General features: G+C 38.9%; 1 protein-coding gene across 1 annotated transcript in view; it reads right to left on the bottom strand.

Moving 5' to 3' along the window:
* Nucleotides 1-385: 385 nt before the first annotated feature.
* The window catches only part of LOC139442128 (uncharacterized), a 68302-nt gene continuing 50266 nt past the window's right edge, over nt 386-18421 (bottom strand). Inside the window, exon 5 of the mRNA XM_071222930.1 lies at nt 386-6113. Coding sequence (XP_071079031.1) covers nt 5991-6113 — 123 coding nt within the window. The 3' untranslated portion in view covers nt 386-5990. The remainder of the gene's footprint in view (nt 6114-18421) is intronic.

The following is an 18421-nucleotide window of genomic DNA, read 5'->3' as shown; positions in this document are numbered from 1 at the left end:
ACCGGCCCATGAATGTCGTGTATACAGTGCCTGCGGTCTAAAGAAAGCCGCCCATGATACTGCTTCGTGTATGCAGTGCTTGTGGAATATAGAAAACCGACCAATGAACTGCGCCGTACCTATGGTTAATACTGATACAGAACCTTTTTGTACTTACACATCTCTTTATATGCATCATGAATGTTTAATTTCGGAATAAATACTACTGCATTCTAGTGTTTCCTTATTAAATGTCACCAGCCTATAAACCGGTTTTGTCTTGTTAAACCACGCGATATCTCTTACCAGTAGCGCATTGGTAACATAAATGTGGTATGAACATATCCGGTCGCTGCAAGTCAATAAACTACAAACATTCCTGTCTCCAAAGTAAAACAAACAGGTATTCACAGATTAAACTTTTATTCACAGTAAGAAAATCTCATCTCTTTCAGTCGCGTCCGTGCACTCGCCCTCCTTCTTCGATACAGTATACAGAGCCTTCGTCTCCCGTCAATACAATAGACAGAACCTAGTTTGAAACATTTCAAATGGGACTCCCATCATGTCTTCCCAAACAGCACTCACAACCTCTCTCGCGATCCACTCTCTGAATGCACGTGCAAGACGTGAACATGGGCATTACACAACGTTGTACATGTCCATAAAACCAAGTGTACAGACTCTCTCCAAAAATATCGACTCGTACAAGGACTACCATGAACAGTTGTATTCATAGTAATTATCAACACAAAAAGTTTTAGTTGCCATGGGAACGTTATCATTGGTTCCCTGGCAACCATTATAACATCATCAAGTGTCAACAAAACACTGGTGTTCTGTTGACGCCAAGAGGTAGTACGATGAGTGATGCATAAAAAAATCTGTCAAATAATTCTCAAGTACTCCCGTATACAGATAAGGCAAGTTTCGTCCTTCTACAGATTGGACAAGGTTACACTGGAAGAAACATGAGGGAAATTGTGCAAGGGGACCTGTGCCTGGAACCTATGGAAGTGCTAGTTTAAACATTTTACAAGAACATTTCCAATAATGGTACAGGTTGGATCAACAACAGCATCAACAGAATTAAACTGGCAGTTGATACACGAGGGATAGGGAAACAATATAGTTAAGCCAGGACCATAAATGGGTACCCGGTAGTCAGGGGCAATTATAGCAAACACATTGGTCCACTGACCACATCCACTCACGCCACCAGTAAGTTTAATCTACATACCATGGGACTAACAATAGTTTCCGAACCAAAAATCCAGCATGGCCAGGAATCAATAAAAACATCTCCTCACCAGGAAGTAATCACCTTAAAAAAACGTCATAAAAATCAATGTGGCACTGGCTGCCAATGTTACATGATGAAAGTAAAAACACAGGCATTGAGAATATCAATCTTTTCACCTCAACACCGATCCACAGTGGACTGGCACTGGTAAATCGGGAAATACAAGGAGTAACTGCTTGCCCTTGGGCAACAAAAATGGGCAAAAATAAATTATTTTGAATGGCGCAAAGATGAATATTGATTGTGTGTTACCTCCAGGTTACTTGCCTTAACAGACCAAGTTTCTTTCAATATAATTGCCTACCTATTGTCAGAGACCACCAGCTGTAATGGTTCCTTGCCATCATTTTGATCACAGAAACACGATTCCATCACATTTCCTTCAAACTAGATCCTTTGTTCAAAATGCACCCTGACTTAATCATCAAGTCTAAGATCATGATGATCAAGATGCAATCTAGTTACTGAATTCAGAAACACAGTAGATTTTTTCTTGAATTTCAACTTGGAGTAAAAGCATGAATTATATAGCAGAATGTGCTGCTGCTTCCTTAGCCTGAAGGGAAGAGGTGGCTTACCACACTGAGATCACACATACCTGAGGACCGAGGTATCAAGAAATATGAGGTCAGACATTAGTTCAGCAGCAAGACAAAGAGCCTGGAGGACATTCAGAGACTGAAGCCATGTTGGACATTACATCTTGGTAGGTTCAGTGGCCAAGATGGGTCTTCAGAAAAGATACATAACCTTATATTGCCACAAAATTAAACAGGTTTGAGTAATCTGATTTATATTTTTCTGAATTGGCAATATTTGTATCTGTTTCTGAAACAATGTGAGGTGGCCAATTTAAACATGGCCAAACAACCCAAGATGAAGAGGCCCACTCAAGACCTCTGACTTATGTTTGGAATACATTATCACAGATTTAGTGAGGAACCTGAGGGAATCCAGTCTCTGGTGAACTTGTAGTACTAGCGCTACCTATGTCACACTGGACTATTGCCGCCATTTGATAGTCATGTGACTGAAAGTATCCATGGCACCTCCAAATGCCAAAAAATAGTTCAAGAAATTTGCTAACAAATTGCCCTGAAATGATCTCAAAATCAAATTGAGCCCGTGAAAGCACATGTTGAAAGTTGCCTGGCATCACTCCCTGTTTTACAAAACATTGCCACTTCCATATGCTTCATAAAGACGAAATTATTAGTCAGATTTATAACAAAAATACTGACAGGTCAAACACTCATATCTTGCTGAAACAATTATGTGAAGTTATTCATGACAAATTCAAAACATTGGTACACAAACAAACTGCTTTCAGAAACTGCTCTTCTTTAACATGTGTATTTCAAAATATGAAATAAATATTTTCCAAGCACAACCTTTTTGTTGTGAAACACTGTGATCACATATATTGTCAAATTGCTTGTTTATCTTAAGAAACAGTTTCTGAATAAATCATACTAGTTCATGTTAAATGCACTGAATGAGACACAGAAAGATTCCCACATAAATATCAAACATTCAAATAAACCATCCATTAACGTTACACATTTCAGGGTAGTATTTCAGGATAATATTTCCCATATTCAGTAACTCTGGCAAGTGAAGGTTAAGCCACACTGTGCTCCATTGCCCAGGGCCCATTTCCAGTGGATAGTGTCACTGCAATCAGTGTTAGTGTCAAACTGAAACACTGTATCTGTGTGGTCTTAAGGTTATAATTAACGCCCCCATTGATAATAAGATGTGAATTTGCAGCATGGGATTTGAATGATTTGAATCAACTCGTGAAGACTGCAAATTGGCCCAAGGGTAGGAGGCTCCTCGTTAAGATAGGTACTATTATGAATACATTAGCACAATCTTAATGACTTTGTAAAGCCAATATGAGGACTGATCATTGTGTTAATGTTACAATGTTAACAAACACGATTTCCTGGTGTGCAAACATTGTAGACAGTGCAAATCTTTAGAGGTAGGTGAGCTGCAAGGTCTGCCCCACAAGGGACGCCCAAATTGTTCACGATCTTACAAATATAAAATATCTACATCCCCTGAAATTGAGGCTTTTTTCAAGGATAGGTCTGTCATGCTGCAAAATGCTTCACCTAACTCAAATAAAAGCAGTGAGTGTTTAGTATGTCAGCGTCGTGACCATAAAATTGATTTGGTGGCCATAAAAACACGGGTTCTATATAAAGGTTGTCTTGAAATTGATTCTGTCTGATCGCGTATGTTCATATGCATCAAGGGGACGCCCAAGGTGCATATTTCCTATAAACAATTTACATTAGATGTACCATAAATTAGACAGCTTGTCATGCTTAACAAAAGCTAACGTGGAAATAGAGAAACAAATTTGCAGCATCTGTTCTCCTATCATAACAGGATTTCAACACTTACGCCTCCACTCGCCCACCTTAGCTTTACCAAAATCTGAATAACAACTGTAAATTCTTCAATCAAAACAATTCATTACATAGTCTATTTTTGTATACATAAAAAATATCATAACAGTGTTTGTCCAAAATGCATATTTATATATCCTAAAAAAGACTCCACAGCTGAAGAATAGATCACTGAAAATCTACATACCATAATAGTACATGTACACGATCATGTCAATAACAAGTGGTCGGGGAAAAGAGATTCAAGGGAACGTTCACCCAAAAATGTAAGCAAGCAAACTGAAATCATTTTTGAGATGGCCATAAAAAGTAAAAAATTAATAGTGACCCAAAAGAATGATGTCATTAATTACAATGTCTCCAAACCAAAATTACAAGGAGAGTTAGTCTTAAAGTACAGCCCTAAGCATAATATATCTTGTCTATTCACCCTCACCCCTCCCCTCAAACAGATTAAAATAAACTTCACTGATTGATAAGTCAATTACCCCACAAAGAACTCAGTATTTGCCAATAAATTAATCAAAATTATTTCAAACATAAATAGCCAATTCATCACTGTCAAATATTCTATGGCAGTAGGAACAAAGTAGCTGATCCTATGGCTTTGAAAAGTGCAAACCAATAGAATCAATTCTGGCTGTACATTGAATGTGGTAATAAAACTGTAGTTTAACAATGTTTTACTCAACAGCTGTGGTCCTATACATAATGAAGCCCTTCAATAGCTTCTTGCCATTTTGTGTAGTGCAAGCTGCCATTCTGCCAAGCGACACAGTGTAGTGGAAGTAGGATTACAGTTGAATCTTCAATGTACTAACAGGACACATGATCAACAGCTGCCAGGAAGAACATCTCTGTACACAGGAGAGCACAAGTACACTGTAGTTCATGTAGCTGCTGTAGTGATGATGTTGATGCTGTTACAGCTGCAGCTGCAATATTACCTGCTCAGGCTAACCTATTGCCGCAGTATGCTGTATGGTAAAGGTGTAACCATGGTGTGATGCATGATGGGACATCTACTGGGGTGATGCATGATGGGATATCTACTAGGGTGATGCATGATGGGACACCTACTGGTAACATGTATTGCTTGCTAGTACATCAATCTTGCAAAACAAAGCATATGTTACGAAACAGTCTTTCGATAATATTCAGTGAGGGTTCACCTTCTACCATGATATATGTTTGATGAAATGATAATAACATTTGTCTGTCACATATCTGCACAATCTGGTTTGGTTGTTCTGATGTCCATGAGCAGCATGTTTTGCAAAGTCCGAACCATCCAAGAAGCTGATGCCTCCTCTGGCTTCCATCTCTGGCAGTTATTCGAACATGGTCACCGACTCCCAAAGTCATCATGTCTTTCCCTGACCTTACTCCATGCTAGCCATATATCTTCATATCAGCAGTTGTATCCATAGTCCTCTGGACCAGTTCACAGCATGGAGTAGGCATGCACAGACAGACCTCCGGCCACATGTAGTGTCACTTAGCCACTGAGCGTAAACAAGATGCTAACCAAGCATGCCTCAGCTCCAAAACATCAAGCATGCAAACTTTTCAAAAAATGGGAAAAAATAGAAAAATGTCTGTGGAAAAAAACCCAGCCTGTACACACCCTCAGTAATAATGATGACAAAATGTATATATGCCTGCCTGAGTAAGCGTTGAGTGTTGAAGCAAGCGAGTTCATCAATCGGCCATGTGAGTCGGCACCACTGGGCTATCTATCTCCACAGTCGCTACTTCTAGCATTAAATATATAGTCTATAATGTAAACAGTCTTCAATAGATAAAAAATCACAATATTGATTGACTTATGATAAATGGCTGACTGAATGCTGAACAAGCCGACGTGCACTACTAATGATACACAACAGCTTCAAGGTCAACTGAATGAATGCAGTAGGCAGATGCTTGTTTCTACAGTATAAGTTAATGGTATAGATGCATGTCCTAGTTGCCATTAGGCTTCGTCTGTGCGTACATACATGCGTAGATCTCCATTAAGCACTGAGGGCCTCCATATAAAATCTCCACCTTCAACCACTGGGACTCACTCCTACAGCACAAAGTCATCAGTTTTCTCTGAACACAATACTCCAATGATGGAAGTCTTCAGCACCTCTATTGACCTCCCCATAATCTAGAAGCCTCGTCCACAGATTAGGGGAGATAATCAGTTCTGTCCCCTCGGGGTCACTTCTTTGGCCAAAAAGAAGAACAGTGGCATAGCTGAAGTTCAACGTTACAATTATCACGTGATACTGGTAACTTCTTCAGTATGCGCATGATGGTTCTTCCACTGGCGTCAGGGGAGAGAACCCACTGCTGATAGATCGGAAGGAGAAGACAGCAGGATCTGATAAACACTTCGGTCCTCTGCTATTTCCATTGATCGTCTGAAATGAAGAAACACAATGATTAATGGAATGGAAATGCAACAGTGTTAAAGACAGTCACACTCAAATATTCTGTTATAATTTGGGTTTGATTACAACAACACTACGGTGCCAATGAAGTTATGTATTTAACAAATAATATAAGTGGAAAGTACTGTTTTCTCAATCATTCAAATGTCAGTTTTAGATCAGTTATCATCCAAAACTGGCTCGGAAGGAGATATGGCTTGGGTGAGATCAAGCGATGTCTACATTGTAGATATCGCTGCAATGAAATTGCATCACAATGCTTTGCAGAAGTTTGGAGAATGATGTTTGATGATTAATAGAATCTCCCCCTCATGTCTGTTGATATCAAATATATCAACACTCATCAAAAAAAGTGGAAAAACTCCCGGGCAAGCCTCAGAGTTTTTCCACTTTTATTCACTCATGTTGATATATTTAATATCAAAAGACACATGGGTGAGATTCTCTATTATATCATCCAGTTGAATTATTGAATATTAGATTTAGCTGGACATAGGACACATAAAACAAAGAGCAAAGGATATGATTTGATAACTGCCGGCTCCTATTTTATTCACACCATGTAACCCGAAGATAATGGAATACCATCAGACCATGTGATAACAGCAATATACCCCATCACACAATACCAAGATTCTTATCTAACTTCAATTTCATCCCCTTTCAATCCCAGCCCAAGTTCCCTGACAACAAGTGACATTATCAGTGTTGAAGGACTATCTCATTACAACTGGCCATCACAATATAGAAAACAATTTCAAACCATTTGGTTGAAAAAACAGCTATTTCATTAATGGCTTAGAAAGCCTGATATACAGACAACCGCTATCCATTTTCCTACAGTATTGATAGCAACAAGCTTCAATCTCACAAAGTTGGCGCAAAGCCAACTATTATAAAAAACTGAGCTGATATGCTGCCTAAGAGAAGAGAGGGAGAGGTGATGTATTTATCCTTCATCTTCAACTGTTGGTAAAAACCCATAGTGTAGCATCCATGTATTTTTGCAAGGAACCTATACATAGAAACTTTTCATTGTATAGCCGTGAGAACTCAGAGCTGTGCCAGTAAATCTCTTCTACCGCTTCGTGGCTTTTGGCGCCATCTGGCAAGTAAAGAGGTAATGCTGCCAAAAATCTGTCTTTTACGTGCATCCAAGAGCTGCATCCTTGTGAAGACTGCATGCCCATCAAATCAATTTACATCATTCTTGGAACCTGCAGAGCCTTGGGAAATTTGTTTTCGCCTTTTTTTTATTTTTGAAATTCTGAAGCCATTTTGCAAAAGTAACAAATTTAACAAACAAATGACGAAGAACTCGGAACACCTTGTGTTCCTTAAACTTCCAAGAAAATACAGGGCGGACCAATTAAGAGTACAGATAATCACTCAGATTCATGACTCTTCCAAAACAGAATCACATCTGTCCTTTATTGCAGATGTGAAAGGCAAATACTTGCCAGTCGAAGAACAGGAAAGAATTGGCGTAAGACATGAGCCCTGTAAGACATGAGCCCTGTAAGACATGAGCCCTGTAAGACATGAGCCTGGTAAGACATGAGCCCTGTAAGACATGAGCCCTGTAAGACATGAGCCCTGTAAGACATGAGCCCTGTAAGACATGAGCCTCGTAAGACATGAGCCTCGTAAGACATGAGCCTCGTAAGACATGAGCCTCATAAGACATGACCCTGTAAGACATGAGCCTCGTAAGACATGAGCCTCATAAGACATGAGCCTCGTAAAACAAGAGCCCTGTAAGACATGAGCCTCGTAAGACATGAGCCTCATAAGACATGAGCCTCGTAAAACAAGAGCCTCATAAAACAAGAGCCTCGTAAGACATGAGCCTCGTCATCATTCCTCTATTGAACGAACAAGCCAGGAAAAATTATTTTTTCCATTTTTAAAAAACAAAAAAACAAAAGGAAGAGAGTTCTATCAAAAATGCAAGTGGAGATTCACCCCAGGATTGGGCCTATGGACCAGCGTATTGTGTGTTATGACATCACCATCACGATCATCATCATCATCATCATCATCATCATCATCGACATGTTTATCACAGCTGCATTATGAATGCTGTCTTCATCATCAACATCAGCATGCCTGTGCTTGATGTGGCCTAGATACAGGTGTTTGATGTGGCCTAGATACAGGTGTTTGATGTGGCCTTGATACACATGCTTGATGTGACCTAGATACACATGCTTGATGTGACCTAGATACACATGCTTGATGTGACCTAGATACACATGCTTGATGTAGCCTAGATACACATGTTTGATGTAGCCTAGATACACATGCTTGATGTAGCCTAGATACACATGCTTGATGTAGCCTAGATACACATGCTTGATGTGACCTAGATACACATGCTTGATGTAGCCTAGATACACATGCTTGATGTAGCCTAGATACACATGCTTGACTGCAACTGCATCTTTACCCACAGCTGCAGCACAATCTGATACAATCTACCCCATCAACTCCCACGGCAGGAAGTGCTTCACCTCTCTTCCTGCCTTTCTCTCCACTCACTTCATCTCCTCTGTACACGCTAACACCTACATGCTCATTTATGAACTAGTCCTAGTGGCTATAAATGTTTGGAGCAATTAGCTTTCAAAGCTGTGAAAAATATGCTATCAACAGTTAATTTGATATTTAAATGTTTATGTCAGCAAGCATAGGTAACTGGGTATCCTTTCTTTGAAACCTTTCTCCAATTACCTAATAAAAACAAACAAATGTCCTTTCGATCTCTTACTTGAAAAAATGTTCCCATGAAATCTTCTCATTTATTTTTATGCAGGGCATATTTCTTTTAATGAGTACTGAAAGCATGGCTTATCATAAAGAAATGTGCTTTCAACTTGCAAAATGGCAAAATCCATTGTTTAACAGATATTGCTTCAATAATTTATCCACGTAACATATGACATCTCCTAATGCCTCCTGTATTTACAGCAATCATCAGCACCTGACTCCAACCACCATCTGAATCCAATCTACCAAACGGCCACATGGCGGCCACATGTTGACCATTGACCTTCACTGACCAGGTCTCCTGAACGTGACTAAACTCACCTGTCTTTGATCTGCTTAACGATATCTATTGTTACCTGACAGGTACACAGGCACTGACACACCTGATATGTATGTGGCATTCCTCTCTGTGACAGCCCTGACAAGGGACATGATACAGGGTGCCGGAGTCTGCATCTAGGCCTCTTGCCATGGCCAACTCTTGTACTACAGTGTGTAACGATGAGGAAATCTAGGCAAACTGTCTTCAACACATATCTTTGACAAATGGAGCATGCTTGTACATTCTGTAGTTTTCTTGTATGTAATGTACTACACATATTTACAAGCTTTTCCTAAATGAATTTCCGCTTAACCTTTGAAGCATGTCTGCTTTAACACATCCAACATGCCACCTTTTCAATTATTTTTGGCACTGGCATCAAAGTCATTAATTCCCCCAAACACTAAGGCAGAATGTTAAACCAGGGCTCCTGAATGCTTTTGGCAAGTCTAACTTCTCATTTACATCATATGGGAAAATACACCAACAAAAACATTATTTGTTTCTGGAAACATGATCCCTGTGGAATACAGTACAAACTATTTCGACACTAATCAGTACAGTGTGTAGAATGCCAGCATGTTACCTGTAGTTAGATCACATGACCTGATTTGGAAGGAGGGGGGGGGGGGGGGGAGAAGAGGAGAGATAGAGACAAGATAGGTGACCTACAGGAGAGGTAGAAGATAGATAGATTGGCACAGACATGGAGAGGATCAATGTGGACTTTTCTTTACACTATCCACAGTGGAGGAGCACTAACAGACTTTTCTTTACACTATCCACAGTGGAGGAGCACTAATAGACTTTTCTTTACACTATCCACAGTGGAGGAGCACTAATAGACTTTTCTTTACACTATCCACAGTGGAGGAGCACTAACAGACTTTTCTTTACACTATCCACAGTGGAGGAGCACTAACAGACTTTTCTTTACACTATCCACAGTGGAGGAGCACTAACAGACTTTTCTTTACACTATCCACAGTGGAGGAGCACTAACAGACTTTTCTTTACACTATCCACAGTGGAGGAGCACTAATAGACTTTTCTTTACACTATCCACAGTGGAGGAGCACTAACAGACTTTTCTTTACACTATCCACAGTGGAGGAGCACTAACAGACTTTTCTTTACACTATCCACAGTGGAGGAGAACTAACAGACTTTTCTTTACACTATCCACAGTGGAGGAGCCCTAACAGACTTTTCTTTACACTATCCACAGTGGAGGAGCACTAATAGACTTTTCTTTACACTATCCACAGTGGAGGAGCACTAATAGACTTTTCTTTACACTATCCACAGTGGAGGAGCACTAACAGACTTTTCTTTACACTATCCACAGTGGAGGAGCCCTAACAGACTTTTCTTTACACTATCCACAGTGGAGGAGCACTAATAGACTTTTCTTTACACTATCCACAGTGGAGGAGCACTAATAGACTTTTCTTTACACTATCCACAGTGGAGGAGCACTAACAGACTTTTCTTTACACTATCCACAGTGGAGGAGCACTAATAGACTTTTCTTTACACTATCCACAGTGGAGGAGCACTAACAGACTTTTCTTTACACTATCCACAGTGGAGGAGCACTAACAGACTTTTCTTTACACTATCCACAGTGGAGGAGAACTAACAGACTTTTCTTTACACTATCCACAGTGGAGGAGCACTAACAGACTTTTCTTTACACTATCCACAGTGGAGGAGCACTAACAGACTTTTCTTTACACTATCCACAGTGGAGGAGCACTAATAGACTTTTCTTTACACTATCCACAGTGGAGGAGCACTAATAGACTTTTCTTTACACTATCCACAGTGGAGGAGCACTAACAGACTTTTCTTTACACTATCCACAGTGGAGGAGCACTAACAGACTTTTCTTTACAGAAATCATGGACTCTTCCCAACTCAGAGTCAGGTGTTGGAACATATTCCTGGATATATTTTCAAGAGGGTTTCAGGCATATTACTCCAAGCAAATCTGTTACTACAACCTCAGGCTGGTTTAGTACAAAACATTTTTGATAATGTCAATAATGGGTAAATGTATTTTACATATTTAATTGACACAATGCACAATGGAAATAAAAACATAATAAATAGTGCTGATCAGGTAATGATCAATATCAAGCTGTATCACAATCAGAAGAGGTGGCTATAGCATTTGTAAAGACAACCATCTTTCATTGTACTACTTGACGGCCATGTGGCGGGTGGCAGCGGTGCGCCAGTATACATTCACCTATTCACAAGCACCTGCTACCATGATGATGTGATACCAATTCATAAACACATGCTTACGATATAGTCAGAGTCATACAATGGACTCTGCTTTTAGCAGAGGATTCTTATGATTATGGAAAAAGGTTTTGTTGCTTATATTCTGAAGTCTTCATATGTTGTTTACCAACGTAATCAAACATATTTCAAGATGATTAACAACATGATTGCCATAGCATCAATATTTGTATATCCAAAATGACAAAATCAGAATTGACTCATGAATGTTGCAACGACCATACAGACCACAGACATTTAATGCATATTACCCTTTAAGCTAAAGCTACCTTCCCTCAATACCATTCTTGCTCAGCTGCTTCTACAAGACAATAGTGCATGGCCATGAGATATTGCACAGCCTGATTTATGATGCCAGTCTCTGTATAGGTGATAAGGACCATCATAAAACCCGAAAAATAGTCCACAGTAATATAATATTTTTGCTCCTTTTTGTGCAGATGAACAATGACATTCTCCAAAGCACAAAATGGCTCTAGCAGTTATTGGCCAGAGTACAGGTAGGTTACTTCCTGGTCACGCATAGATCAATAATCGACAGCTGAAGTGGAACACAGCCTTTATCAGATGAAAAAATCAATGAATCCTTGGAGCCTTATATCACCTCACGTACACATCCTTTATTCCAAACATGGCGGAGCTGAACCAGTATAAACACCGTGGATATTAACAGAAAGAGGGAAACGCTTATTTTTAGCAGGTAGTTGTTAAATATGAACATTGGTCCTATTTGTTGTTGCAGCTGTGTTCAGAGAAAATGACGCTGTTATCAATATATCATGCTTCATGGTCTGCTGGGTAATTGACAATTTCTTCCTGATAGATACAAACCCTGTACTTGAGGCCATTAGAACTAAACTACCTGTGGGGCCAACTGTGTCACATCCCTGTCATGCTCTGCCTATCTTTAACAATGCAATATTGCCACTCTCTCAGGAAACTCCAACTTGCCAGGCAATTAAGTTTTATTATCAATATCAATTTTGTAGTCACTATGGCCATAAGTCATACAGTTTCAATATCATTAATTTCTTGCCTAAGACAGAAGTATGTACTCCATTCTAAACTGATTATTTCAACAATTCAATGATTTCCCCAAGGTTTTGCTTGATGTTTTCATGGCAGATGTTACAATCTGCCATCAATCATGTTTATCTTAAATCTCAGTAGAAAAATAATAATTAATCCCAATGACTGATTCAGACCTACCATTGTGAGCATGTTAATAAAAGGTCCACACAGATGTTCAGATTAATTTGTTTGTGTTTGTTATTGGTATGTTTGATTAATAATCTGCCCGAACTGGTTGAACTTGTGTCATGGTCGAGCCCACTGCACTGCCCAGGAGTAGCAACAGATGTGTTCTAGATGTAAACCTTCAGGGACAGGGGTTAAGCAGCAATCAGGCTATTTATTGATAGGCATCTAATGAGTGTTTCATAAATGGACTTTAAATCATTTACACATTTAAGAGAGAAGGTGTTCCAATCTGGCCATCAGAAGCAGTAACTCTCCCCACCAAGGATACTGATATGAAGCAGGCCTCGCCCACATATTATCACCATATCTGCTTTATGGGACCTGTGATTGTGAAGATTATGGCAATCTGGAAACCGTTACAGCCAACATACACAGGCCAGGTTGTTTACCATAAACACACTGCATACAGGATGTGGGATCAGAGTTGACAATGAAAAAGTCCTTCTCACTTTTACTAGCCTGCTATCCCAGTTTACTGCCCTTAGGATAAGATGAGTGAGTGAGTGGGAAAGTTTAATGCCGAGCCATATTTCAGATATATCACAACGTGAAGCTAATGGTGCACAGCCCTTTCTGGCATGATAAGGTGGAGGATTTGTATCAGTTCACATGGTCTGCACATGGAAAGATAACCATTTACTTCTTTCTAGTCCAACACAGCTAATTAAAACTGAAATATTAAAAAGGCGACAAACACTTTACACATGCTTGAACAGTCAACACCGAATATAACTGATATTTCAATAGCTCCCTTATGAGAAACATTCTACTCTCCTAAAAACAACTAAATATTAGAACTGTTTTGGTTTGTTGTATCTGATAGTCATAATAACAGGACTTCATTAACTGTTATTTTGAATGCATGAAAAATATGTAGAATAACCACACATATTGTCGTATGATTACGAATATATTGATTTTTGTTGGGGTGCCTTACAGGATCTACCCCCTCTCCCGATCACATCCGTGTGTGAGGAGGATTAGGGATGAAATGTAGGAGGCAAGTAACTAACAGCTAACTGCTTCCCTGCCATTTCAGGCTGCTCATTGAGATCTAACGTCCCTCATAAACTGATAGTGGCCTACCTGTATAAAGTTGGGGGATCCCACGGTCATTACTACATACTCTCCCACGGTCATTACTACATACTCAGGTTATAACCTAATTACACCACACGTAACTGTATCATCTGTTATACCTCATCTGATAACCATTAGCAACTGGGGAAACATCGTATTTACATTCTTCTCCAAATTACCAAACTTGCTGAAGTATAACAGGTTGAGGTTAATTGATGGGGATTTATACAGTTATAGCTGTCTTTCACTGATTTGTAGCAAGAGCAAATATACCTATCTCAATAATTAAACAATTACTTCTTCAGAATTAGTTGCCTTTTTCAAGTTTAATATTGTTTATTAACATCACACACTTTAAAGAATACCTCCACCTGACAGGTGCTTAAATGAAGGAGCTGAAATAAACCATTGCCATTCTGTGCTACTCAAAAATGTTAAAGACCACCCGATTCTTTTATATCAACATAATCTGTCACGGTCCTTACTTGTTTCATCATATTCAAAGTAAACAAAAGACCCTATGAGCCAAAAATACAGCCCCTATAACTTTGATATATGTCTGAGCTTCCCATCTTCAACATCTAAAGATTCCTATCCTGATTTAAAGAAACTGTTTCAAAGGCTGTGCCAGTCATATCTTACATCTTTGATGCTTCCAGCTCAAAGAACAGGGAACAAAAGCAGGATACTACTGACTTTCCAGACAGCGCTTTGCAACCTCATACATGCTACATACAGTATATATATATATCTCCAGGGAAGTTAAAGTACACCCAATCTTTCACATGACTAAAATTAATCTGTCACGGCATTTACTATAGTCTTATGAAAAAATCAGCTGTTTTTTAACTTCTTTTGAATTGTATACAACATGATACATGCTATATACAATTTAGACAATGTTAAACATAATTTCATCAGTGATTAGTGCTTGATTAAAGAGATGGTGTCCATAACATATAAATAAAGGAACATATCACCTTGCTTCGTAACAAGAAGTAAGATGCAAAGGTAATATACGTTAAACCTATGTTCCATATGGCTCCATAAACAAACAACACATTTTACACCAGGCTTCAGTGATGAAATCAGAAAATATAACCTTAAAAAATTGGATAAATTTTCTACTTAAACTTGTCAAATTGACTGAACAATCCACTATTATAAATGGCGCGAGTTAGACACAGCTACAAAAACAAACTGTCCGTGGGTATAATTCTGCCTACTTCCACATTGACACATGTGTTGGAGTGACTTATGCAACCAGTCAACTAGACTTGCACAAGTCTCTAAGGCAATAATTATTAGTTTCAATCATAATTTCTAGATTATGTGAATGATAAGAATGAGTTGTCCCTTAGTACTCTCCACATATCTAGACTTGCCTATAAGGGGGATAGAATTACTACACAAACATGGACTTTTCTTTCAGTACAGCCTTGGAGCAAGGCTACCAGACAACAGACTAAATTCCATGCAGGACACAGAGAGCACCTGTTCTGAAGTGTATAATGCTCACTGCTGGTGCCTCCGCCTTACATATTTATGACACCTTCCTGTAATGACCTCATTAATAATTCATTTTCAACAAAACATGCTGAATATTTTGTTCATTATATATGAAGTTTGTGGTTTATCCTCCATATAACAATCCAATCCAATCTCAATCGACATGTTGTTTGTCTTCCATTACCCTGGAGCAAGCGAGGAACAAGACGGTTTCAATATCTGTAGAGAGCAGTGATTCGGGGACATAGATACAAGTCTCTGTATAGATTCCTACTTGGAGAATATAGGTAACACTGAGTACTGACACCTCATCCTGGTCTTGGATCAACATCCCCCTTCCCCCTTCAGGTATATAGGTAATTCACAACTCGGAGCCCCATTCCCCAAGTGGGATCAACATCGGTGATTGAACCACTGTTTCTATCCTGGGTTGTGGTGATAGTTTCCGCGTGTTGCCGAGAACAAAGAAAGTGTAATGTTAACAGGTCTCCTTGTAGAGGCAAGTCTTCAGTTGGATGTGCATGTGAGTTTGATTTGATTTGCAAAAACTGAAACATTTCGGAACATCAAAGAGCTTAAAGGGAGACTGTGTAGGTTGAAAACATTAACATTGTTAGACGATTCTGGCAGCCCAGGGTGGTGTCCTTGCGGACTGGCAAATTACAGCTCAAATACATAGAGATTATAAGCCGAGTGTGTTTTTATTTTGTAGATAAAATTGTATTGTGAGAACCTTTAGAGAGCAAAATACATATTTTTTATACCTAAGAGAGGTGAGGTGAAGGTGAGGTGAAGGTGAGGTGAAACGGGTCTTAACGTCGCGTCCAAGATCATAGCACTTCTATATTATTCTAGTACTATTCCGGACTAATGCTGATTTTTATTTCAAGATGTTTAGCAGGATGGCATCGCAGCTTTTCAAAGGGTTTTGTTAAAAGTAGAAACGGATAGATGACCTCATTTGCATATTTATTGAATCACAATACCAAGATTACTGGGCTGGCTCATCGCATCGATAACACTATCCATTATATGATAAAGCTGTTCATCTCTACGATTGAACACCAGACTCAAGATGCATTTTTATCTCACACACCAGACTCAAGATGCATTTTTATCTCACACACCAGACTCAAGATGCATTTTTATCTCACACATTCTCTTTATAAGAAGTGCAATGATGGAGCAACTGTTGGATTAAAACACATTTCATAAATTATGTTTTTGTAATGGGCAGGCATTAAGGTAAAGCGCTGAGTTAGAAAGAAACCCAGAGCCCAATACAATCCATGTGTAGTCTCCCCTACAGACCCTGAAACAAACATACCTGTACCATACCTCAAGCAAGTCTGCAATACTTTACCAACACAATCCTCCTTCAGTCTCAGGTAAAGGAAGAGGCATGTATTACATATTGCATGTATTACATATAAAAAATATTGACATTTAAAAAAGAAGAAGTTGTGATTGTGTGTGCTTACAGGTATGTATCTAATCATAATGTTTTGTCATTTAAAAAATTGCATCTGTTCCGTAATCGAATGCTTTCTGCAATAAATATCATCTTATCTTATCTATCTCAAGGGTTTCAGAAAAAAATTGAAATATGTTCATTTCAGAGACTAAAAATAGGTTAGCCTGAGCCTATGTGCTGTGTGTCATGCCTCTCAAGAATATCCTCAAATATGTAAATGTGACTTTTCCACACAACCTGGCCATGAAAAACTCGTAAATCTTGACCACAAATCTGTCCAAGCCTCATCTCACCTGTACCCATTCTCTGAAGCTCACAAATGTCTTTCAAGAAAACTACCACCTTTAGAAATGGCCGTAGTCTAATGCATTAATCCTGTGAATGTACATACCAAGATACTCTTTTAACATGCAACAAAGGTGACTCCTTAATAACACACAGCTCTTATCAGATGTGTCGATGGACAGTGCTGGCCTGAGTCAGGGCTAGAACGGACTTCAAGCCTATGAACAGCTAATGAAGCCTACTTGATGTGTTAATGGCTGAGTCTGGCCAAATCTCAGGTGCTAGTTAGGTGGTGAAAAATAAGCTGTTTTGCTAAATAGGAATAGAGGAAAACATCAAAGGTTTAAACATGCTGAAGACAGAATCTTGTAGGTTTGATTGAAAAAAGAGAACCAGTAGCCATTTGTACTTCTTGTAGACTGTTATTTGGCTGTGATGATGGGCTAGTGCACTAGAAGTGTTGAAGGATACACCTGGCCTATCAATAGGAAGAGGCACAAAATATATCCACTGAGAGAGCATAAAGGGTGAAAATATTTTCATTTCCTATGCAGTTTAAATGTGGCTTCTGGCGTGATATATTACAGAAATTTATTTTGCTGTATGCCATTACGCTGATGTGAACTCAGTGCAAGGGACGCGTCTTGATAGAACACTTTTCCTAAACAACCAAAAAAATACATCCTGCATACCTTAACTATAGCTTATCTCCAGTTTGAAGGGTTGAGAGATGTTTCACTAAGTCTTGGCAAAAAAATGGAAATAAATTCTATGCCATCCTGTTCTAGAAACATGATTACTACTGCAGTTAAAAAATATGAAGAGATAAGAATGTTGGCAAAATTTCTTTAAGAAAGCGCATTCCTTCATTTTCATTTTTATCAGAATAATGCCATGAAATGATCAGAGATAAAAAAACAACACACTACTAAATTAACAATAAGGATTGCAGTTTTTTCATAATTTCAATTTCTTTCTTTTCTATTCCAGCTACATAATTTTAAACAATCTGATAATCTGTCATAGAGAATATTTAGAACTATTACCAGTATTTTGTTTGTTTGTTTGTTGTTTAACGTCTCACTCAGCAATATTCCAGCTATATGACGGCAGTCTGTAAATAATCAAGTCTGGACCAGACAATCCAGTGATTGACATCATGAGCATCGATCCACCCAATTAAGATACGATGACATGCATCAACCAAGTCAGCAAGTCTGACCACCCAATCCCGTTAGTCACCTTTTGCGACAAGGATAGTCGCCTTTT

This window comes from Haliotis cracherodii, unplaced genomic scaffold, assembly GCF_022045235.1.
Source record: "Haliotis cracherodii isolate W230 unplaced genomic scaffold, xgHalCrac1.p SCAF_5, whole genome shotgun sequence".
In the NCBI taxonomy this organism is placed as follows: Eukaryota; Metazoa; Mollusca; class Gastropoda; order Lepetellida; family Haliotidae; genus Haliotis; species Haliotis cracherodii.
Note: the sequence above shows the minus strand (reverse complement) of the source record. Positions and strands in the feature narration are given on the sequence as shown.